This window comes from Cinclus cinclus, chromosome 16 (genome assembly GCF_963662255.1).
Source record: "Cinclus cinclus chromosome 16, bCinCin1.1, whole genome shotgun sequence".
In the NCBI taxonomy this organism is placed as follows: domain Eukaryota; kingdom Metazoa; phylum Chordata; class Aves; order Passeriformes; family Cinclidae; genus Cinclus; species Cinclus cinclus.
This window is the reverse complement of record NC_085061.1, coordinates 11270239-11294559: the sequence shown is the minus strand read 5'-3', so window position 1 is coordinate 11294559 and position 24321 is coordinate 11270239. Positions and strand designations below refer to the sequence as shown.

At 50.5% G+C, this 24321-nt stretch overlaps 1 protein-coding gene across 3 annotated transcripts in view; it reads left to right on the top strand.

Annotated features, from left to right (window-relative positions):
* The first annotated feature begins 2302 nt into the window (after positions 1-2302).
* The window catches only part of CAPN15 (calpain 15), a 50932-nt gene continuing 28913 nt past the window's right edge, over positions 2303-24321 (top strand). Inside the window, exons 1-4 of one of the 3 annotated variants that reach the window (XM_062503678.1) lie at positions 2303-2519; positions 2608-2774; positions 5407-5447; positions 12739-13058. In XM_062503678.1, coding sequence (XP_062359662.1) covers positions 12883-13058 — 176 coding nt within the window. In that variant the 5' untranslated portion in view covers positions 2303-2519; positions 2608-2774; positions 5407-5447; positions 12739-12882. Of the gene's footprint in view, positions 2520-2607; positions 2775-5406; positions 5448-12237; positions 13059-24321 lie in introns of those variants that run through there. The other 2 variants (XM_062503679.1, XM_062503677.1) reach the window with 2 other exon arrangements.

The following is a 24321-nucleotide window of genomic DNA, read 5'->3' as shown; positions in this document are numbered from 1 at the left end:
CTTTAGGCTTGCACATTAAAACCAATGTTGGAACCATATCTCTGTTCCTCCACAAATGCGTGCCTCCACACTTTTCAACAGTGTAAACTCTAATGAGTGTTCATAAAAAAAGAGAAAGAGCTTTTCTGTTCCTGCAGTGCAGCCCCTTTTGTAGGAAATGCTGTGGGCTTGAGCAGGCTCAGCATCAGGGACAGTGACAGTGACACTGTGCCAGGGCACTGAGCTGGTGTCCTGCCCCAGCCCTGGTGTAAGCAGCCCTTGTCAAACCTCAGGGTTATCAATGCATTCTCAATTTGTTGAAATAGATATCAAGACCTTACCAAAAGCTGTTGTCCCCTCCATTTCTAATGTGATGCTTCCAGTGGCAGTGGTGCCTTGGGGTTTAGATTTTATTTTTTTCAGATTCTCTGCTGCTTAACATATAACTCTGAAACTTCATGTTAGGTGTTAGTAAGTCCTCTTCATGGGGTAGTTAGACAAAACAATCCATTCCCAGCTGGAGAATCAAGGACACCCATTATCCAAAAAGCATAAACAACGTCAAAAGGAAGGGGGCAAACCTGGGGCCTGAGACTTCATAACTTGGGCTGTGGTTGGACAATTGACCCCGATATGTAGATGAACCAAAACTGATAAAAGTGTGAAAACTCGTGACTTGAATCCATCTTGGATTTGACTTGGGTGTAGCCCCAGTGGGGCTCTTGCACTGCTCATTCAATAAATTCCTATTTTATTCCTTTTGCTCTGCCTAGTCTCTGTTCCAGGTCAGCCTTTCCAGACATCAGGGCCAGAGTTTCCCCTTCAGCAGCATCTTGTTCCCAGTCCTAGCCCAGGTGATTTCAGTTTACTGAGGAGATCACAGGCAGCTTCCCAACTTGTATCCTTCTGCTCCTGTAACAAAAACGGTTGCAGAGAAAGTTACTCATGGACAACTTTGCTGGCAGCAAATCCCCTGTGTTTTGTGCTGCTCCACAGCACCAGGGTCTTTGTATGCTGAGCTCTGTCCTCTCCTTTGGCTGTCCATAATCCACAGAGGCTCCAGCACTGATGTGATCAAGGTCTTGCTCTCCAGCTTGCCCCTTGTCAGTCTGCTTCCTGCAGACTGGCCAGCAGGCAATGCTTGGGAAGTCCTTGGAACTGCAGCCCAGCCCAGCAGGTCTGTGCTGAGCTGCTGGGTGCTGATTGCTTTCCCTTCCTATCCCGTGGTATGTGCAAGGATAATGATGTGATGTGGCACTTGGGGGGTGCTCTGTCTGCTGGTCTCACTCCCTCATTCACTCTCCTGAATCTCCCTCCTTCCCAGTGTGGGAGCAGCTCAGTGAGTGCCTTGGAGGTGTTGTGTGCCTGGAATTCCCAGTGTAGCTGCCAGACCCTTGGGCTAAAAGGATTAGGGTGGGCCTTTTGAACCTGAAGGGTTCCTGAATCAGTCCCTTATTTACTCATCACTGGTCCCTGAGTGGTGTCCCTTGCCCATTCCATACACCCTCCCTCTGCTGCTCTGGTTCTGTTAGCAGCACCTGTCCAGGTGTTCACCACAGGGCATTTTTTTCCCACTGCCTGGAATTATCAGTGGTGGGGAGTGCTGTAAGAGAAAAGCTCTTTGTGAGCTCACCATCACCTACCCCAGGGGTATCATACTGCATCTGATGGTGTGGCTGTGGGGATGATGAACAAGGTGAGGGGGCAGAATGGGGTCTCTTGCTCTGCCATGCTGCTAAAAAGGCTCACTGATCACATGGTGCCAGCTCAATCCTTATTTTTGTCCTTCCTCCCCAACCTAAAACAGAGGAAATAAGAGTGTGCTGGAGACCCAGATGCTTATGGACAAGGGTTTTTGTTGCTTCCATCTGCTAACAGCCTGTCCCAAAGGAGACAGCATTTTCCCAAAGCAGGGATTTCATTAAGACAGGTTGTTTTGAGAGCAGAGAGTATGAAGGAGAGAGGGGAAATATCTTGGAGGAGGGAGGTTTGCCAAGGCAGCTACTCAAACATCATGGCTTCTGGGGGTGGGATGGGCATATTTGGCATAATCAGAGGAATTTGTACTTCAGAATCTCCAGGAGATGTAGCTGCTAATGATGTCCTGGCTGTGCAGAGTAATTAACATCTGTTTCTGTATTTGAACATTCAGGCAGTGTGCCCCGCCAGACGTCACTGCGGTCCCATCCAGCCCCTCGGGAGATCCTGCCCTGTTGCTAATTGTGGAGAACTGTCCAGAGTCCTCCTCACACGATCCTGCTGTGCTCCATCCCGCTGTGCTCCGAGGTGTGGCACTCCCTGCTCTGATGACAGCTCACACCAGGATGCTGAGCAGCAGCTGCTGGCAGGGAGTAGGGCCAGTGGTGGGCATGGAGCTATAAAGTCACAGCCAAAGGTTCTGAGAGCACGAGTGAAGAGTCTGAGCTGACCCAAAAGCTGTCTCCAGAAGGGACCAAGCTGCAGCTGGATGTCGTGGGAAGCACAGAAGCTCTACGTGCTGGAGTTCAGGGGGATGCTGATTGAGGGACCAAAAATGTGAGGTAGGTTGTCTCTGCTGGTGCCATGCTGATGGGCCTGGAGTCTCAGCAGTCATTTATTCTTACTTGCCTTTTTTCACTCTCTGTCTAGCAGCTTGGGACAGCTCCTTCCAGGCTTGGTATGCTCCCAGTGCTTGGTGCAGGGACCTCCTAGCATGCTCCACTCAGTGGGTGCTAGCAGCAGCCACTCAGGACCAGGGACACCAGGCTGACCCTCCACTGACTGGCACTGGACCTGCCAAGCAGGAATTGTGTTGGGTGAGAGGCTTTTCTGACTCAGGCTGGTGCTGGGCTGGGCTGGGAGGGGCTGGAAGGATGGAGACTTCTCTCCTCTGGTTTGTGAGCACAGTTGCCCTGCTTCGTGTCTCTCATGCCTCTTTTTCTGTCTTCCTTCCTTGTCTGAATTCCTTCTTTGAGTGTGTCCATGTTGTCTGTGTGAAGGCTGCGTGCTTAAATGGGTGGGGATAGCAATGTCCTCTGGTTTTCTCATGGTGAAGAAGAAACTGAGAGGGGAAGAGAAACTGTGGGGTCTTCCAGCACCTTGCAATCTTAAGCAGTGGAAACTGCATGGCTGTTCCAGGGTGTGTTTGAGGCAGTGCAAAGGCAGGACAATAAGTGAAGAAACTCTGCATAGCCTTGCCTGCAGTAACAGAGCTGTGGCAGTTCCCAGTCCCCTGGGACAGAGAAGTGACTGTGTTGAGCCTCATGTGGCTGGGCTGCTCTCAGCCTGGGCATTCAGAACCTGTGCTGTGAAGGCAGGATGAGGTGGTGGGAAGCCAGTCTGAGCTTGGACTGTCAGGATACGTTTGCAGCATGTGATGGTGTTGTCCTTGGATTCAAATAATCCAGGTTGACATCTCATCCAGGTCGGGGCTTTGGATTAATCAGGTGGACACTAGTGCTTGCTGTGTGTTGGCCCATCTGGTCTGGCTGGATGTTTATGTGTTGTTGATGTCCAGCCACAGTAGAAGGTCTTCAGGAACCTCTCATAGCTTTGGTCAGTGAAGCTGGGCCATGAGCTCTCTGGTGTTTTGAGTGGTGACTGTCACCAGGCAGATGTTGGTCAGATCTCCACCATGGCTTGTTCTCATGGGTGAGAGGGATGAGGTGGCGTTCCTGCTCTTGAATCTGTTTTGATGCAGCCTTGGAATGTCTTCCAAAAGCTACTGCCCTTGTTCGTGTTGTCTGACTTTGCCATTTCTTAACAAGCAGAGCCTGCTAGAAGGGAGCCTGTGAGTCTGCAGCACCTCACAAGGCTCAGGCAGCTGGATGTGTCTTGCAAGGCACATGGGAGTGACTCCAGTAACATGATCTCCTCTGAATCTGTTCTTTTGGTTCAGGATGCAGCCAGCAGCCCTTGGTTAAAGCTCAGCTCCCTCCCCGTGCTGGAGGTACCTCGTGTGGCTGGCTGGCCACCATTTGCTCCACCATTACTCAAACCATCTGCATTGTGTTTCAGCCATCTCAGAGTACAGCCTTTTCCTCATATGACCATTGTGTTTGTTCAAATGACTGTTCCCAAGCAATATTGCTTAAGGTGTGTGTAATTGAACGCATGCTACAATTCCAGCTGTACTGGTGTAGCTGAAGAGAAGCTGCTTGTGATGGAGAAGTGAGCCAGTAAAACTACTCTGGTGAGGAGAGGGGAGGCCTGTGGTGGTGTTGGGCACTGTTTTGTTTGTATCACTTCCTTGTACCAGGTGTTATTCCACACCTATAATTTCAATACAGTATAATCTCCTAACAGAAACAATGGCATGGCTGCCACATCAGTGTTCAGAAGGATTGATGTGTTTTTCAGGTGTCATCTGGAGGAGGAGAGGGGTAAGCAGTACTGCAGTGCTTTTGCATTAAATGATTGTGGTGAGCTGTGCTTCCCTGTTGCTCAGAGAAGCTGTGGCTGCCCCATCCCTGGAAGTGTTCAAGGCCAGGTTGGATGGAACTGGGAGCAGCTTGGTTTAGTGGAAGGTGGCAGGGGGTGGTAGGAAATGGGCTTTAAGGTTCCATCCAATCCAAACCGTTGTGTGATTTTATGATTCTAGACAAGGAACTTCCTCTCTGCTCCCTGAGTCTGTCTCACCTCCCTGTTCTCTCCTGGTTTCTTGTGCTCCTGGGGAAGGCAGGAGTCTCTTGTGCAGCTTTCAGCAGTTCTTGTGTTTTATCTCTTGGTTGGTTGTGATGGAAATGCCAAATGGCACCATTGTTTGACAGGCTTCTCCCACCTCTGCACTTGCCTAAGGCACAGCTAGAGATGTGTTGGCTTCAGTCTAGGCTAGTTGGTTGGAAATTAGGACATGGTGCCTGATGAAAGCCAGGGAAAGCCAAATTGCATTAAAATTGCAGGAGACAGCCAGGTGCTGCTGCCTGTGTGGCTTGGGCAGGGCACTGCATTGAGGACTGGAGCTGTCTCTAGGAAGGGATGCAACTGCATGTGTCTTGGGCAAATTATATATTTGCTGTTTGTCTAATCTGTGTTAGAATGAAAGCTGTGACTGGGGTGTCTGAGGACAGTGTGCTCAGGGACCATCTCCACTTCCTGTCTCTCAGACTTTGCTTTCCAAACCTGTGCCCTGAGTTTTCACTGGTTGTGAGACTGTTTCTTGCTGCAGTTCTCTTCCCCTCCCTTCTGCAGTGGCCAGCCCTTCATCTGCTTATCTGTCAGCTTAGCATGATCTGAAGATACAATCCCTTCTGTCCTTTTGGGAATGACCTCGTGTTTGTGCTGTGTCTGGACTTCTATGAATTTGGGTTGCTGAGTGATTGGGAGGAAGGAACTTCATGGGTCATCAAGTCCAGTTCTGTGCTGCTGAAGACAGGCAGTCATCTCATGCAGGTCATGAACTTGTCCTGGAACCAAGTGTTGGAACTCACGCTGTACTTTTTTCCCCAGTGCTTCTGGAGCAGCTGGTCCAGAGATCTGCTCTTGGAAAGGTTAGAAACCCTCCTCACACTTCCAGTGTCCACATTTCCTGGGTTGGTTTGTTGTGCCTGTGTCATTGCAGAGTGTCAGCTTGCAGATGAGATCATGACTTGCACATTTTTTTCTTTCCCTGGTTCTCTGTAACCTTTATGTCCTGCACCAGTTGTGGCTCTGGATGGAGCTTTATCCTGAGAAATGTTCTGAAGGCTGTTTTGTTTTCCCATTTGGGCATCTTGGGTTGGCTGGGACCATTTGTTTCCTTGTTGTGCTTTTGAGTGTTTCAAGTGCAGGTGGAGCTGTGAGCTGCACAGTTTGTGAATGTTAGCAAGTACAGAAGAGTGCTTTTTGTGCTGCTGTCATTTCTGCCTTCTTTTTTCGTGTTTGTCCTTGCTACATGTGCCATCTTGCCCCTTCAGGGGGGAGAGATGTCAGAAACATTTGAATCAAGGTGAACCTGATAAAGCAGTGTATTGAAGAACCAGTGCCTGGCTCTTACTCGTGGCTCTTATTCATGTTTATCTCTAGCTGTGAATGTGCAATAACAACAGTTCTGTTCAGCACAGGCTGGCACAGCCTCAGACAGGAAGATCTGCTGTTTACCAAGCAACACTCTGCTATAAGTGAGAAAGAGGGGAAAAAAGTGGTTTATTGCTGCTGGATAGCTCAGAGTGTAGTTAAACCTTTCTGAAAAAAGAGGAAACTAAGAGCACATGTGTTACTCAAGATGCATTTTTCCTGGCAAGAATCCCATGTATGTGCTCTTCTTGCAAAGCATCTCTGCGTATGCTCCTTCTCATTAAATCCATAGCATATTGGGAGCAGGCAGGCAAGAGCTTCCTTTTTTTATAATGCAACTGGTCTCAGCAGGCAGTCTGTCGGGGTGATTTTGCAGCCTGACATCTTTTGTAGCTGGGGCAGCCTGTGAGCTGAGTAGGATGACAGAACTCTGCTGCAAGGATTATAAACACAGGGAGGGAAAGATCTGGGAATGAGATCTGCTGGTAAAGCTACTCAGGATTGGATGCTGTGGCTTGTGTTGTTTGGTTCTTTCCCCTGTGAGTCTCTCTGTGGCATTTCCTTGCTGCTGGTGCTGAGAGGGCCCTGGCAGCCCACCCACGCCGTGGTGACACTCCAGAGTCGCCCACAATTGGCCAGGAGCTGCGGGATACAGCGGCTCATTGCACTTCACTGGAGCAGTGTTAATTAACTTAATAGAGCACTGGGGTGGTAGGGATTTCATTGTGTGGGTTTTCTTAAATGTGTGTTTACTCAGACCCTTCAGCAGTGCCCTTGTTGCCATTTTCATGCTCGTTCAGATCGTGGCTTTGCAGTTGTCACTGGAGATGAGGTTTGAAGTTAACCTTTATTTTGAAAAAACCTTCATGCTTCTCCTCTTTTTCTCCCTCCAGTTTGTGATTAAGATGCTGATTGCCTTTTCAGGTCTGTGTAATCCCCTCTTTCAAAGTGACCGGGATAGATTTCCAGTAACTCCCTGGATTATCTGTCACTGGTTTCCAGTGTCCAGTGCAAGGGAGAAGAGGAAACATTGTTCAGACTTTGATGATAGTTGCTCTGTGGCTAAGCTGGCTCTGCAATACATCTACTTTTCCTATCAATCTTTCACTTCAGGCTTCGGACGCCTCTTCCTCTGCCTGCATATTTATGGAGTCAGTGCTGGGCATTAAATGCAGCTTAGCCCAATTCAGCTGCTGTGTATGAATTTCTTCTGGCCTAAAGGTGGGCCAGAACCAGTTTCAAGGCAGCTGAAAGAAAGTAAAGATCCCCAGGCTTGCCATTGCATGTTGGTGTCTGTGGCCAGAGACATGTGCTGCTGTTCTGGACTTTGTAGCATGGAGCATGAGATCCCATTCTGTGCTGGTCTAGGACTCCAGGTTCAATTATCTTGTTACCTCGTTAACAGCCCATCTTGAAATCTGCTTCCAGACAGTTCACTTCAGCTAGTGGTATCTCTCTGAGTGGTGTACTGGTCTCACCAAGACCTGGAAAGCAGCTCACTTAAAGCTTCCTGTCCCCTCCATTTCCTGCAAGACCAGAATATCTGACTCTCTTCCCTCAGCCTTCTGCCCCAGAACAAACATTTGGGTGGGTGAGTTTCACCCTTGGCTCCCTTTTCTATCCTCCCCTGTGCAGTGCTTGCACACTGCCTGTCATCTTCGTGCCTTGCACACCTGAGGACTCCTTGGCCCTGGCAGGGAAGGCAGAGCTTTCTGAGTCACAGAACCCCAGGAGCTCTGGTGGAGCATGAGGGCTGGAAAAGCTTCCCCCATCCCAGCTGAATGTGCCAACCACTGTCCCATCACTCCAGTTATACCCCTGCCTCAGTCTGTCCTTGGAGGTGCCTTCCCAGCCCTCCCTGCTAGAAGCTTTGCAAGGAATTGGAACTTGCTGACACCTTAATTTCTTGCCAAGACTGCAGCACTTGGGCTGGCTTGGCAGGTGAGTGCAGGGAGAAGGAGCAGCAAAACTTTGTCTTGTCCCCAGCTGTGTGCAGGACATCTGCTCAGGACACTCTGTGTGCTCAGCACAGAGTGTTCCAGCTCACATGCTCCTGCTGCACTTGAGCCATGGAGCTCTCATTGGGTTGGTGTTTGCAGCTTGGATTTCAGTGCTGTGTCTGCCTGAGGTGGGTGTCTTGTTGCTTGCCTGCTCTTCCCCTGCTGCCTTGTAGAAAAAGAGAGGATTTTTCCCTTCCTCTCCTGGGGTTATTTCTTTTCTCAGGGTCATCTCAGCCTGGTGAATTCCAGCCATGCTCTTGGTGCCTGGTTTTTCATGTCCTCAGGTCCTGACACCCTGCCTGGAGCTGGGGGCTGGCTAGATCACACAAATGCTTGAGCTCCTTTCCCTTCCTTGGCTGGCATAACACCATCAGACACTCCCCTCTGCATTCTTAGCTATCCCAACCTGCTCTGGGACTTTATAACCTTAAACTGCCATGTTCCAGGTACTATACACCTTCCCAGCCCTGCACACCATTCCCTGCTTGCCCTGGCCTCCCAGAGCATGTGCCTCCTTCAGGGGAGATCTGCTGTACAATGAGGCAGGACTGGGGTTGCCCATTCTTTCAGGATGTCTGAAGTGGTCGTCTCCAGCTTGATGCCTCCACACAGCCCCAGCTCCTGCAGCTGCCCCTGTGCTCCTTGGTGTTTAAGGGTTTGGGTCACGTGCTGCAGTCCCCAGAGAGGAGGCTGCTCCTCCAGGGCTGTGTGTGGGCACTGGACAATGGCAGCTCTTAAAGAGCCCTGGTTTCTCCCTGCCAGCAGCAGCTTACATGGTACTGAAGGCAGAGAGCTCCTTCTCTGCTGGTGATGGTGGTCCCAGGTCCCAGCACATCTGGCTCCTCAGGGAATGGTCATGGCCCTGAGGCTGGTTGCCAGAGCTCCAGGGGTGTTTGAACAATGCTGTCAGGCATGGGGAGGGATTGTTGAGCCCTGGTGCAGCACCAGGAGTTGGACTTGTGATCCTTATGGGTCCCTTCTAACTCAGGACATTCTGTGGATCTTAGTCAGCCCCCAGGCAGAGGAGCTCACACAGCAGAGGGAGGAGAAGGGCTGGTACTTCAGCTTCAGTCTTAGAAGAAAGTCTCCTACAGCTTCCTCTGGGCACAGCTTTGAGGGATGTGTTTCCCTCAGATACATGGTTAGCCTTCTCCTGGACAGCTGCTGGCTCTCACCTCACACCAGAGCTGTCTGGAGTTCAGTATGTCTGATGATATTTTCTTTCCTGGATCTTCCCTGGAGCAAGGGAGTAGCTCAGAGTTGATTTGATTTATAGGCTGGAGGAGTAGAGGAATTAATGAAGTGGCAAAGTCTTGTCCCTGAGTTTCCAAAGTTGAGAACCAAGAGAGGCTGGAAAATTCAGGCAGGAGCAAAGCTGGCTTGTGTCAGTAAATTACTAGGAAAAAGAGTGTGGAGGTATCCAGCACAAAGGGGGGGGCTGCTGCATGTGGGACCAGCTGGGGTGAGTCTCACTGGTGTCCTCAGTGGCTGCAGAAGCTCCAAGAACTTCTGTCTCTTCTTCCTGCTGCGTGCCAAAGGGAAGAGCTTGGGGCTGATACTAGGAAAAAGTTCATCTTGCAACTTCCTAGATGCATTGAAGCACATGGGCTAGTTCCTTTTTCTTCTTTTTTTTTTTTTTTTTTTCCTCCAGAGCCAAAACCTACTTTGAAACTGGAGGGAAGGAAAGGGGGTTGGGTAGATCCCCACCCTTCCTGCCTGCTCTGCTGTGACTCCAGAGCTGGGGCCCAAAGGGTCAGCAGTGCTCACTGGTGTGGAGGAATAAGGTTATGTGGAAGCATCCAGCAGCTGCTTTGCTGTCCTGGCAGCAGGAGTAGCAGCATGGGCAGCTTGGCTGTCCTGCATGCCCTGTACATGCTTGCAGCCCAGGGTCTGGTGGAGAATTTGAAGAAGGGCCTGCATCATGTACCACAGATAAGTGGTTAAGTGGTGGTGAGATGCTTGGGGGTGGTGAGATCAAACCTGGTTTTATTTTGGAAATTATATTTTGGGAGCAGTTACACAGCATCAGTTCAAACCTGGTAATTATTGCAACTGCAAGGGGCAGAAAACCAAACTCCAAACTCAGCATCTTGCTAAGGTGCTTAACTGTTAATTTCCATGAGTGAGATCCACCCTTCTCAAGACGCTTCAATCTGTTCACATTTTTGCTTCCTCTCCAGATTAGGTAGGTGAAAGTAGCACTTTATTAATTAGAGGAAAATTCCTGCTCCCTCCTGCCAAGACAGAGAAACTTGTCAGTTTTCTTCTTTTTAGTGACTGAAGTCAACTCGCCTGTACAGCCAGGTGTCCTGCAGGTTATCTCCTGGGGCATCTCCCTGCCCAGTGGCAGAAGTTCCTCAAAAATAAGGCTGAGTGCTTCCAGAGAGACTTTCTTCTTCTTTAATTGACCCCTTCCCTTGCTGGGGTGCAATTTCCATTCTCACCTTGGCTTCTTGGAGGCTCCTCATGTGCTTAGTTCTGGCCAAAGGCATTTTGGGGCTCAGCGTGGTGAGCACAAGCGTGCTTTGCATTGGGCTGTAACACTGCTGCCCACTCCTGTTCTCAAACTGGTTCTCCGTCCTCCCCACCTTTGGTCAATGATCCCCCTTCAATATCATTCATTGGCTGCTCTCACCTGGCATGAGGGTGACCCTGAGGAGAAGGATTTACTGCTTTGCCTGGAGAAATCCGATTTCACGCATCACTCCCAGCCAAACAGCCCAGTTAGACCAGACAGTCTCAGAGATCACTCCGACTTAGCTAGGTTATCCTCCACCTATTTATAGCTCCCTTCCTCTCCCAACTCCACCCACTGTGGGGTTTTACTGCAGGTGTTAAAGCAGGGCTCCCAGTTTTCCCCTCTCTGCAGAGTGGAGCTGCCTGTTCTGGCTCCCTGGTGTGGAGCTGACAGAGGAGACGGGCTGGGAGAGCAGCACCACGCTGGGAGCAGCAGTGATGTGGGCAAGCAGGCATGTCTGGCTCTTCTTGGGATGAGCTAAAACTGGCCTTTCCATAGGCAGCAGGAGGAAGAAAAGGGCTCTGCTTTACCAGCTTGAGGAAGTGGTCTTGAAGCAGGCTGTGGAATTGCTTTACGTGGCAGTTTAACCCAACTCAAGGGGGAAAAAAGCTACTGATGCCTGGGCATCCTTCCTCTGTTTGGCTCAGCCTTCAGTGAGGGGCTGTTCTACTCAACTTGCCTTTACTTATCTACTTTATCATGATAGAACCTGAGTTTTGAGGTAAGAGGCAGTTTGTTGTTCTAGTAGATGTCAGACGTGCATCCCCTGTGCCTTTGCTGCTGGAGCAGGTAGGGCCCCTGGCATGGGGTGGAAGAGCCAGAGACATCACAGGTGTAGGATGACTGATGTCTCCAGATAGAGTTGATGATACTTAGAAGTGCTCTTCCCCTCACATCGTGTGTGTTTCATTTAGACAGAACATCAGATTAGTTACAAACTAACTGCTTGAAAATTGACTTTTAAAAGTGAAGCCTTGCTCTTGGGTCATGGGGATGTGGGGCTGATGTACAGCAGCGAGGCAGCCCAATTAAAACAAGGAGGAGGCAAGGAAAACTGTTCTTGGGCTTTTTTTCAGATTTGTTTGGTTCATCCAGGCTTTGCAAGCTACAGAGACTGTGACAGAGCAGTCGACATTCTCCAGTTAATGACCTAATGCAGGCACATTCTAGTATTGAGCTTGTAGCAAAATTGCACCTGCTCCTTGAGTTGCTGCTTTCGAGAGTCTATTATCTATCAAGGCCTTTCTTGATCCCTTAGATCAATCCTGGGATTGAAAAGCTGTACTTTAGGACTCCACGTATCAGCAAAAGTAGTTTCTTTGCAAAGGTCTTTCTGTGGTTCATTCATCTCCTTAAATCCTGGTGGGTAATTGAATATGCTCAGCTGTGCTAATTTTTCCATCTTCCTTGTTTCTTCTTTCTTGCTCTGTTAAATGTTACCTTGATCCATTGCTCCTGGCATGCATCCAGATTGTCCTGCCTTTTCACTTGAAGGAGAGACGTTTGTGTGTTTCAACTTCTTTTAATACAGAGGACATGAAATGTTTCTGGAGTTTAATTGTGAGGATGCTTGAGGAATAAATTCCACAAAGTAGGAAAGAGAGAGGGAGAAAAGGAGGAGCAAAGCCCCAGACCTGCTTCAGTGGGTAGGGGCGTGCTCAGGATCAACTAAAACTTGCCTTGAGCTGAAAGTAAATAGTCACAGAAAATACTTGTGCAGATCCCCAGTCTGTCCAGTTCCAGTCCTCCTGGAGTGTTAGTGGGAAACAGGAAAAGGGGGATATTTTATTTTACATATAAGCACACAAGCCATCCAGTCCTTGTAGCTAAGTAACTAAAACTGGTGTGCCAGTCAGAGCCCAGACTAACCTGGTGTGTGTGGTTCCCCAAGGGCTGCTGGCTTGGGCTCCAGATGGGCCTGGCTTGTCCCGTTTTCTGCTTCTTTCCCATGTGTGAAGGGTTTTGTGCTGGGCTCTGCTGTGCTCTCCTCCAACAGTCGGTGCTTCCCGGTGCCAAGGAACTCCTGGTGCTTAACTTCAGGGGAGCCTCTTCTAGGGCCCCCACATTCCCCATCTCTACAGTGACACAGCCCATCCCATCCCATGCCTGTGAGCTCTGGGATGGGGACCCTGATCAGAGCATGCATTGGTAGGCTTTAAAACTGGAGGGTTGTTGCTTAAATCATACCTTATCTTTTTCTCTTTTTCTTTCCTTTTTCCCCCCTTTCTCTGTGTTTGTTTGTTTTTTTTTTCTTCCAACTCTGATCAGAACCGACCTTCCTTTGTCCAGCGTGCTGGGATCTTTGCAGCAGCCCATGCCGCAGCGCCTCGCCCGTTCCACCCCAGCTGCCCATGCCACTGGCTTGGACCTAACCTAGGCTCAATCTCAGCGTGGCCTGGGCAGGGGGGAACCATGGGGAGCTCTGCCTCATCGCTGGCCGCAGAGACGGAGTCGGACCATGGCTTCAGTAGCTCACCCTACCCGGGGCACCCGGCCGTGGGCTGGTACAGGAGCAGTCCTGGTGGCCCCGTGTGGGAAAGTGCCCTTATAACACGGCAGCACCAGCACTTACAGCACCGGCTGCGAAGGTAAGGAGGAGGGGAAGGAGCCTGCTCACCTGCTCACCTGCTCACCTGCTCACCTCTCAGCTTTGACCCGGCGCTGCCTTTCGGACACGAATTGCTTTGCATCCTACTGAGTGTTGGGTCCCTTCATTCAGAGGCTCAGTTCAGTTCCTCAGGAAGCCAGAGCCAAATTCCCACCGATTTGAGTGATGCCAAACCCTGGCTTTACACAGGGTGGTGTCTCCTGCAGAATGGATTGCAGGACTCATCCCAGCTATTCCTCACTCACCTAAATTGTCAAGGTGGCTGCCTGGGAATGGGATCTCAGTTCCTTGTTTGCCATGTTCTTGTGGCTCCTTTTCTTTCTTGACTCCCAACCACATTGTAGTGTCACAGGCGGATGATTGTGTCTCCAGGTTGGGTGGCAGTAAGTTGCAAGAGTTTCTGAACTCAGAAAAGCCAGAGAAGCTGTTTTCATGCAGAAGCAGTGAAACACTTGAATGACAGATCCACAGGAATGAAACGTACCAAAACAGAATTACTCTTAAAACCAGATTAGTGTTTCCAGCCCTCAATTCCTATCCCACCTCGATGAAATCAGCACCTCAGATGTGTCTCTGAGCTGTTGCCTCTGCCCCTTCCGCATCAGCCACTTGCAGTGAGGAGTTTCTCTTGTTTTTGGGGGCTGGTGTCCTGCATTCAGTCTCTGACAAGTTGAGAGATTTATAAAAAAGCATCCCAAACCCCTCTGTCCAGGGGCTTGGCTACAGAGGCTGCTGTGTTTTGTGCTGATAACATTTGAGCCTTTGTCTAATGCCTGCTTTGTGTGGACTCCAGCCTGGATGGGTGTCCATACCTGCTTGAGTCTGTTTGGAGCTGCTGGTCATTTAGGAATAGCTGCTTGCTCTGAGTGTCCCTGAGCTGTCCTGGCTTTCCTCTGGAGGCGTTTGCTGTGATGTTGGTGCAGTATCAGTGGTGCAGTCCTTGTTTTCCTGCCTTCCTGCTGCTCTGAGGCTGGGATGTGCTTCCTGGGCTCTGGTGCATGACTCTAGAGCCTCCCAGCAATGTCAGGCTTTGCTCCTTTCTGGCCCTGTCTTGCACCTTCTTGTTGGGCTGGGAACAATGTGAAACCAGTAAGTTGTTGTCTTTACTCTCTAGCATGGACTTGAGTACCTTTAAAAAAGGTACTTTGTGCAGTTCCCAAATTCTGTTGCTGTGTGTGCTAACCTGTGTGGCTGATCCACAGCTCTGGTCGGTGATCTGTGCTGTGTGAATTTGTCCCCTCTGGTTTAGAGGGATCCTGCAAACAGAATTGGGTTGTTCCTGCAGGATTATCCCTTCTGGACAGCTGGTTTTCCCTCTATTGCCTTCAGGAGCTGGGAAGGTGTCTCAGCTCACAGATAAACTCCCTGGTATGGCTGTGCACTGCCAGAACTGAAATTTAGGAACTTCCAGTGTACACCTGGCTCTGGGCACTAAAAAAGACAGTGTCCCTGCAGCCTCATGTGTGGTAGCTGAGGCAACTCATGACTGCAAGTCTGTATTTTGAGGAACTAAGCGATACCTTGAATTTCCTGAAGAACCAGCCTTGGTGGTGGAGCGGATGCTGGGGCAAGAACAGGAACTGCTGGTCTTGGTGCAGATAACGCCCGTGTCCTGTGGAGACAGGGGTGGCTTTTGTGATAATTCCTTATTTCCCCTGCTCAAGGGAGAGCAGAACTCATCCCAGCTCAGTGTCGTGTGGTTCCTGGAGACAGGAAAATCTCCGCCCGTGATTCACTGAGCAGTGAGTTGCATGGGAAGAACTCGCTCCAGGCACTGATTATGGAAGCAGGTTCAAAAGACCTGCTGAGATCAGCCAGGCTGCCAGGCATCAAAGGGCTCCTCCCAAGGAACAGCAGGGCCAAGGAGCAGTGGATGATTGGTTTCCAGAGATGAACAGATAAATATATTCTTTCAAAAAATTAAGTCAATAGACCAAGTCAGGGTAGGTATCCTGCCTGTGCATGTCCTCGTCCCCAGAGTTGTGTAGTGTAGGAAGGAAGTGGAGTACTGAGGAGTCAATTTGAGGCTGGGCAGGAGTTCTGGGACAGACTTTGCTTTTCCTGCTGATTTTCTGTCCCTGCCTGCAGCCACCTTCAAAGCTGATAATGCTTTGGCTGGAGCAGCACAGAGCCAAGCTGCTCTGGGCTGTCTCAAGGATGAACACAAAGCTTCCTTGGCAGAAAAACAGGGACACAAATACTTAGTGACTTTGGTCTGTACTTGATGGGGGAGCTGGGGGAGTCATCACTCATGGGATGGGAATAAGGGGAGAAATCAGTGCTGGTTGGCTTTCAAGATTTTAGAACCTGGGAGGAGGCTTCAGTGTCTTCTGTTGACTGAGTGAGGCTGATGGTGTGGAATTCCCTGTCTGCTGAAGACAGGGAGACAAGAGGGAGTAGAGAAAGGGCCTTAGTGGTAGAAGCAGCAGGCTTGTGACAACTGGATTTGAGTCCCTGATCTTTTCTGGACGGGGCTGTACAGTCTCTTTCTGAGTGTCAGCATTTAAAAAGGAGCCTGTCCCTTTCCCAGTGTGCCAGGAGGACACAACTACTGAAAGACTGGAGGTACAAGGTATTAGGTTGATGCTGGAGGGATCTGATTGCAGAAACCTCTGCTTAGGGCAAAGATGTTTGGTTTAAATTCACTCCTGTTAGCTGTGTGCAGCCAGACAAATTCTGGCTCAGCTACAAGTCCCCTTGGGCTCTGTCTTGCTCATGTGCTTGAAGGTGCTTGGCCTGGTCTGTTGTTGTGTTCAGCTGAGCCTGGGCATCCATCATGGCCAGGCTTCCTGATGTGCCAAACCCTTCCTGGAGCTGGAAGCAGGAAGGGCCAGTGCCACGGGCTTGGTGCTGGCAGCAGCACATGGCTCCATTGCTGTGGCTGCCACCGTGGAATGGTTTGGGAGCAGTGGGATCACAGTGGTTTCTCCTGCTGCTGCAGGAAGGGGTGGTGGCACCTCTCTAGGGTGCATCCTTCCACACTGTAAGGAGTTAGGAGGGAATTTGGGCTCTGAACTGTTTCCTGATGAGCTTTAAGGGAATGTTCCTGTTCACCTATTCCTCACTCCCAGGATTTATTAAGAGGGTCCTGTTGAGTACCAAAAACTTCTGGACTTCACTCTTAGGAGAGGCCTTTGGGGAAAGAGTTGCAAGGTCTGTGTAGCTGACCTAAGTGTCTCTGCCCACTGCTTGCTTTGGCTGCAGCTCTCTGAATGCCTTCTTCTTCCAGAGGATATTCAATTTCTGGGCTTTCCTGCAGTGCTGTACAAAGGGTTTTTATTTTTCTATTAAAGCCTTTGCAGAATGAAATACCTCTGGGTCCCAATGACTGTGGAGGGAGGAACACACTCTTATTATTCTTCTATTTTATTATTATTATGTGCTAAAAATAAAAATTTGCATTAAAATACGTAAATCTCTCTGCGTTTAGAGGAAAGTGAGGGGACCTGCTTTTGTTGTTGGCAGGTGGTGGGAGGGCACTTACTGTGCCACCCCCTGCTCCCCAAAAGTACCACTTCTGGGGAAAATCTCTGGGCAAGCCTGAGTGTCCTGGGTGTTTGTGAGCCCTTGGCTTAAATACATGAACAGCAGCAAGTCAAAACTGCTGGGTATTTCTGCCTCTTCTGCAGTCTCTGAGTTGTTTTGAGGCTGGTGGAGATTTTAATAACTGAACTCTGGCATATGGAAGTGTGGAGGGAGCTGTGTGGAACAGGAATGTGGCTCTATGCTGCTCCTTCACCCCCTCCTGTGGCACTTCAGCTCTAAGTGCAGCACAATCAGAAGTGTCTAGAGGACACCAGGACAGTGTTTAGTCTGGAGAAATGAAGGCTAAGGGGGGGGTCTTCTGGCTCTCCACAACTCCCTGACAGGAGGGTGCAGCTGGGTGAAGGTCAGACTCTGCTCCTGGGGAACAAGGGACAAGAGGAAACAGCCTGAAGTTGTGCCAGGGGAGGTTTGGGTCAGATGCTGGGGAAAAAATTCTTCACAGAATAGGTGGTCAGGCATTGGAACAGGCTGCCCAGGGCTGTGGTGGAGTCACCATCACTGGAAGTGTTCAGAAAACATGTGGATGTGGCACCTGAGGACATGGATCACTGGTGGTCTTGGCAGTGCTGGGGGAATGGTTGGGCTCCATGTACTTAAGAGGACTTTTCCCAGCTAAATGATTCTTTGTGTTTCTTGTTGGGGAAACCAGGGCCCAGATAAATGAGATTCTCAGAAAAAAAGCTCCCGGTAAAGCATCAGATGACTTCAGGGAATCACATCATAATTGCTTCTGTTTTCTGTCATCAGATCTCAGGTTGGGTGTCAGCCTTGGGAGGTCTGGCAGCCTCAGTGGTACAGGTACCCCAGCAGACCTGGGGTGGGGCAGGCACAGATCCCTGCGTTTTATCAGCAACCTGCATGGATTTGGGTATGCTCAGAGGGTTTATTTTGCACCTTTCAGGAATCACTGACTGGTTGGGGTTGGAAGGGGTCTCTGGGGTCCAGCTGGTCCATTTCTCTTCCTAAGCCTCCATGCAAAAGACAGATGTGGAACAGATGGGGATCACCAGCACATGCTATTTGTATCCACAGAGGAGGGATGAGGAGGGAAGAAGGAGCCACTCATCCAAACCACGAGGGCACTACCACCAGCTCTCATATTCAGGACAGGCTTGCTCATCACACGGGAGTGAAGCCTTTGTTCCCCAGGTACTGCAGCGAGGTGGCTGCATCCCTGTGCGAGTTGTACTCCCTCTGGAAGTTACTGTGGAGTTCAGCTGGGATTTGGTGGAATAAAGATGCTGCAGGTTGTTGTGGATACTTGTTTGATGGGAATTTTGGCTTGTAACTGTTTGCTCACCAGTTCTCACCAAAGCCTGTGGTATCTGGAGCAGTGTCTTGCTCAAGGAGGTGTTGCAGTTCCAAGGAGCTGGCGGCATGGAATGCTGTTTCATCTGCCTGAGCCTCCCAGCTCTGCCCATCCCTCTCCACGCTGCCTGCTGCAGTGGTTACAAAGCCTATTAGTTGTTTAAATTAGGGTTATTAATAGCTCTGGAGCCATGGATAACTGGGAGGGTGGTGCAGAGCAGTGGAGACCAGAGTTCTCAATAGATCCCCAAACAAACCCTCCCTTTGCTCCCTGTGTGCCCTCCAACCTTCCTCATTTCCATGTCCCACAAGAGCCATCCTGCCTCAAAGGAGGTCAAATCCAGGGCAGAGGCAGCTGGAGTATGTCCTCATCTTATGTGGCAGGCTTGGCCAAATCTGAGCAGAAATGCCTGACCTTCTTGCTTGGATGTTGCTGTCACAGCATGGAGAGCGCAGCAGAGCTGTCCCTTTGACAGTGTCAGCCTGGAGAACGGAAAAACCAGTACCTTCACCTGTTTTGGGGATGCTCCTGTCTGCAGGAACTGAGTATTTTGCTCCAGGACCACGGGTTCAGGTCCTTCTCCAAGTGCAGGTGTTGGGGAGTTTTGCTTTGGATGCTGCAATGCATGAAGGATTTTAGCATCCAGCTTTGGTTGTGCGTAGATCCAGCTTAATCTCTTTTGGGAATAGGTCCTGCAGATGCAGTTTTGCTGTGAAGGAATCTGGTCTCTTGTAGGTAATGCTGTGGGAATATGTGGTTGAGGGGGGAAAGCCTTTTGGTACTTTGTGTTTTTTCCAGGTGTGTTGGGGGTGGGGAGGAGGAGGAATTGGTAACTTGTGACTTTTTGGGGTTTTTTTAAAATTTTTAAGAGCAGGGAACAGTAAGAGGAGCCAGAGCAGAGATTTTTTTTTTTTTTTCCCAGAGTAACCTTTCTGCATTGCTTCTTTGGCTATGTGGGGAGGAACATGGTCTCATGTCTCATGGCAAATCACTCGTCCCCCTGAGAGGTGTCATACATGTAGCCTGGACTTGTGAAATGGTCTCAGTCCTCTGGCAGGAGCTGGTGAATGGATGTGATGAGAGTGGGAAGCTCAGGAATCTGGCTGAGCCGCTGCAAGGAAGGAGGAAATATAGGGAAGTTTGTGTTTAAAGAGTTATTTCTTCTCTTGGGATAAGGATGGAAGCAGCAAACACATCCCCTGACAGTGTGCAGCATCTGTCCTGGAGGGAGATAGGCTTGCAGTGACCTCATGTGTTGTGGGCTTGTGAGAGGAGGGCTGACGGCAGGAATATCCTCCTGCTCTCAGAGGGGGCAGGGAGCTCCCTTCCCTGTCTGCACCCAGCATTCCCTGGGATCACTCCAGAGCCCATTGCTTCACTCTCAGATTACCAGGTACTGGTTGCTGTGAAAGGCATGTGCTGGATTTCTCCAACCGGTAACTTAATCCAGTTTGACACTGGTGGCTCTGGGCTGGAGTCTGACTAACACGAATCAGAAATGGGAGGGGGGGTGCTCAGAGCTGCACCCAACTCCCTGCAGCCTCTTCCCCCCATGTCCCTGAAAGGCTCTCTTGATTCCAGCACTGCCAGAGCCCGGTGCTGTGTGTGAAGGGGAGGCTGTGCTCAATGAACTCTCTGCAGGCCTTTGTTCTCTGGGATGAAACCACCCTCAGCTTGGGGCTGCTGCCAACAGTAGGGCACAGAGAGGAAAGGTGAGCCGTGCTTGGGTGCTGTTTGCATTTGCCAAGCTGAGCTGCATCTCTCTATACCTGCCTAGGGGTCCACAACCCACCCAGGTGCCTATGCCTTTTCAGCCACTCTCTTCAAAAAAACTTCCCTGGGCTTTTCTTTGACTTGGGCACCTTCCCATGCTTCTCACCACCCTGCCAGCATTCCTGCTCTGCCTGGCAAGGCATCAGGATCTCAGCCAGCACCCCTTGCCAGCCAGTGCAACTCACAGCAGCCCCAGGCATCAGAGTCCCTGAGAGGGGCAGGTGCTGCAGGTCACCGTGAGGAGCTGGGAAGAGCTGATCCAAAGAGAAGGAAGCTGCTCCTTCGTTACAGATGGCATTTCTGAGGCTGCAGCAGGACATCCAGACCAGAAGGAAGCTGGAAGTGGAGTGTGAAGGCAGCCTGGAGCCCTTCTGGATGGTGGCAGGACTTGGCAGCAGGAGAGCTGGGGCTGGGTGGGGGGTGAGGAGAGGGGCTGCAGGGCTGCAGCTTGGAGGGAACTGGAGGCTGTTCCAAGTCAGCAGCTTGCAGGGAGCTGGAGGGGGCTCACCTGCCTTGCCCAGAGCTGTGCAGAGCACACTGCATCTGCAGACACTCTGGTGTTTGGAGCATGCCAGGAGAGGATCCAAAAGAGGATTTTGGGAGGCTGGAGCTTTTGGTGGGAGAGGACAGTGTCTGCACTCCTTGGCTTTCAGCAGCATTTCCCAGCTGGGGAGTAGGGAGAAGGCAGACACAAGCAGGCTCTTTTGTCTTCCTTAAAATCTGATTTTAATCTCCCTGCCTTGGAAGAGCAAAGCTATAGGTAGGTAAATGGATAGATGTGTGTGTATATATACCTGTATTTTTCCCCCTGCTTCCTTGGGACACCAAGGAGAGGACACCTTTCATTCAGAGCCCTGGTGCTGGCTGGCACTTGCCCCATCCAGCACTGGGACATTCCATCATGCCACCAGCTGTACCTTCCCTGCCCAGGAGCTGAGGCTTCTCCTGCTGCCTTACCAACAGCTGCTGCGTCTGTCTGTGGGGAGGGATAAACATGGTGCACTTGGTGCTTCTGGAATGTGGAAAGACTTTAGTTCTGCAGGAGCTTCAGGCTGCAGCTCATGGCACAGAATGGACTGATCAGTGACATTGCTGCTGTCTTGCCCAGCAGCCCCTGTGGCATGTGCAGTGACTGGCATTGAGCACTTCACACATGCCCTAGAGAATCTGCAGCAAAGCTTCACCCTGGGTTATGTATTCCTACAGTAAGTGTGTCTTCTGGGCACACTGGTGTGGGCACTGCAGCCCTGCTTGCTCAGGGACTGCTGTTGGTGGCAGTGTGGTGGGGAGGGCACAGCAGCTGACAGGGCCCTGTGTCTGGTGCAGCATTTCAGTCTCCAGGGAACGTGTGCTCCTTCCTCCTCTGTCCTGTGCAGGTTGGCAGTGATATCCTTCAAGGTGTCCTTGAGGAGTACTTGTGCTGAGCTTACCCAGGGCTGTCTGTGAGAGTGTGTGTGACTTGATAAGGTTCAAGAGCTTTAAACAACAGCAGGAGCTGCTCTACTTGGTAGAAAATTGAGTGTTGTGCTGCAGGGAAGGGACACTGAGCTGTTGGAGCAGCCCCAGTGTGGCCTTTCTGGGGTTGCTGTGCTGGCAGGATGCTTCTCTCTGGCACATGGACTGGGGAGGGTTAATGGAACATGCTCCAGCCAGGAGCATCCTCTAGATTCCAGCTGTCAAAACACTAAGTTAAGTGTGTGTCATCTTTACAAGGCAGTAAACAGTGCTGTGGTCTGAATTACCCAGCCTGGAGACCTCCAGGGTGCAGTATAACTTGTAGGGGCTTCCTTGGTAATTCCAGCCTGTGTGCCTGCTCCAGGAGTCAGCCACATGTGTTGCTGGCTCAGTTAAGGTGGCAATAGCTCTAGAGCTTGAGGTATGAGCAGAAGGAGCAGGTTGGGCTGCCAGGTGGTCATGTGGCTCAGTCTGCCCCAGCACAGCATTGTTCTGCTCTATTCCTGGCCCTTCCATATAACCCACCAAATCTTCCTCTCTGTCTCCCAAGAGGCTGGAGAAACCAAAGAGCCCCCATTTTGAAAGGGCACAGTGATGCCAAACTGAGTCTGAGGCCAGTTGTGGATTCCTATGTGGAACCTGTGTTAGGGGCATTGGGACTGTGGTGGGCTTCTGGTATGCTGCAGTGCTCCTGTGTCTTCCTGGAGCATGGTGTTTGCTGATGGGAGGGTGATCTGTGACTGGCAACTGCCTGGGATAGCCTGGAGGCACCGTGGACTTGATGCTGATTGGGGCAGGATGTGCATGGAACGGTTTTGTGCTGAGGGAACCTCTGTCACTGCCTACACAGGATGCTGTGCCAGAAGATACAGGCCAGGGTCCACCCTGCACACCCTGAGCTATTTCACCTACACACTGGCACTGGATGTTGTCTCAGGATTGTCCCAGAAGCTGCCAGTGCCAGGAAATGAAATGTCAGGTAGGCTGTGCATGATGAAACATTCTCAGCCAAACCACAGGAAGGTCAGTGTTTCTTATCCCATTGAGCCTCTAGAGAACTGTGGCTAATTGTCCCCTCTAAAGTTCAAGGCACGTGAGAAAGAGGAGTGACCTTTATAGGTTAGGAGTGCACACACAAACAGATCCATTGCTGTTGGGGGACTCAGCGTGTGCACAGGATCCCATCCTCTCCCTTCTCCCTTACAAGAAGGAACTGCACTCAGTTGCTGGCTGGGGTGCCTCAAGGAGGTACTTCAGTGGCAGGGCTTGAGAGCTCCCCAGTGCCTGGAGGGTCAGTTTGGATTCATAGTTTGACCTCTCAGTAAACTGAAACTCCCAGCCCTAGGTTTCTGGAAAGAGGAATGAGCCTAGCCTGGCTTTTTGTGCAGGGATGCCCAGGGACTGAAAGGCCAAAGTCTCCTTGGCTGTAATTCTGAAATTCCTCCATGGTTTTGGCAGGACAGGACAGAGGGCTTGCTCAGGGCATGGGGAGTTTCCCTGATGTCGAAGGAAAGCTATTCTGCTGAAGTTCACTAAAGAGGTTTTGATTTAGATTTTTTGGAGATTGTGTGTCACCCAGTTGTGCAGATCAGAGCCAGGATTCCCTGGCAGCTTCAGGGTGCTGTGACCTTTCCTTGGTTTCTTAGGGGAGGGGACAGTGGGGGCCTCGCAGGGGAGGCTCATGGCTCTTTGAACATGCAGGAATATCGATCCATGACTTGACAGCCTTTTTCCTCCAGATCTAGTGTGCAGAGCAGGCAAGTTCCTGGAGGTGCAGGGGATAATTTAGCTCACCTCTGACCTCAGCAGGTAGGAATGGTGTTTAACCTGTGCCAGAATGGGAAGGCAGTAGGTGATGTTTTGGTTGGGGGTGTCCCTTTTCCTGTCTTTGGTGGCTGCAGTGTGGAAGTCATGTGAGCAGCCACCAGCCTGCAGATGCCCTGTCCCTTCTATGCCATTCCCTGCCAGCTGTATTTATTGAGCCTGACAGTTCAGGTGCTGTGGAGATGGACGGATTTCTATTAACTGTACCCTGTGTGTGTCCCACTGCAAAGTGAGCACAGGCATTGACATTGCAGGGTCTGAAGGCTGGAGCAGAGCAGCTGGAAATGCAGAGTGATTGGCTCAATGGAGATGTGAGAGATGGACCAAATAGCTTTGGAGCTGCGGTGTTGCTCCTGATCCATTTCCCCTCCCCTCTCTTTCATTTGCTCTTTCTCTTCCCCCAACACTCTTCCAATTCTGTTTTAACAGCACTACAAATTGCAGCATAAATCTTCAGCTGAGCAGCAATTTGGCTTGGCAGCCACCAGTAAATCTCTTCTTTCAGCCTCCCCATGTGAGGGAAGTTGCAGTGGGAGTAAGGGGATGTGGGCGAGTCCTGAGTTTATAGTCCCATCAGGTTTTCCTGGCTCTTTCCAGCTATGGGCTCATAGCCTTAGTCCCACATCTCTCTGGTCCTGGGAAATAGGAAAATTCTTCTCCCACCCCAGCCTTCAGTTCAAACATCAGATGTGGTGGGAAGTGATGTGAAACAGCCTCAAACATGGAACAGGAGGGGTACCAGCATAAGTTCCAAATGCTGTTGTTCAGGTGTGTGACCCTAAAGTTGTTCCCCCTGTTCTTGAAGACAATACAAGGTGGTCTTCATCTGAGCAAATGGACCTGTCCTTACAAACTACCCTGCACATACAGGTGCTTTTGTTGCCTGATGCAGAATGTGTGTATCCTCCATGGGAGGTGTGATGGAAGATAGCTCTGAGTGGTGTGTGAAAGGAATAATTTGGCCATTTAGTCCATACAAGGGATCTGTGCACAGTCCCACACCAGGAGCTCTTTTTGTCCCAGCAATCGTTTTCCAGCTGTGGGTTCTGTGTCCTTGGCTATATTCTGCCTGTGTTAGTAGCCCCCTTCCATCATGTTTGAGCTTGACCACCCTGATGTCAGGAAGGAATTCTTCCCTGGGAGGATGGTGAGCCCGTGGCATAGGTTGCCCAGAGAAGCTGTGACTGCTCCATCTCAGGAAGTGTTCAAGACCAGGTTGGGTGAGGCTTAGAGCAACCTGGGATAGTGGAAGGTGACCCATGGAATGAGATGGACTTTGAGGTCCCTTCCAACCCATTCTGTGGTTCTGTGAATATGAGACCAGGATAAAGTACAG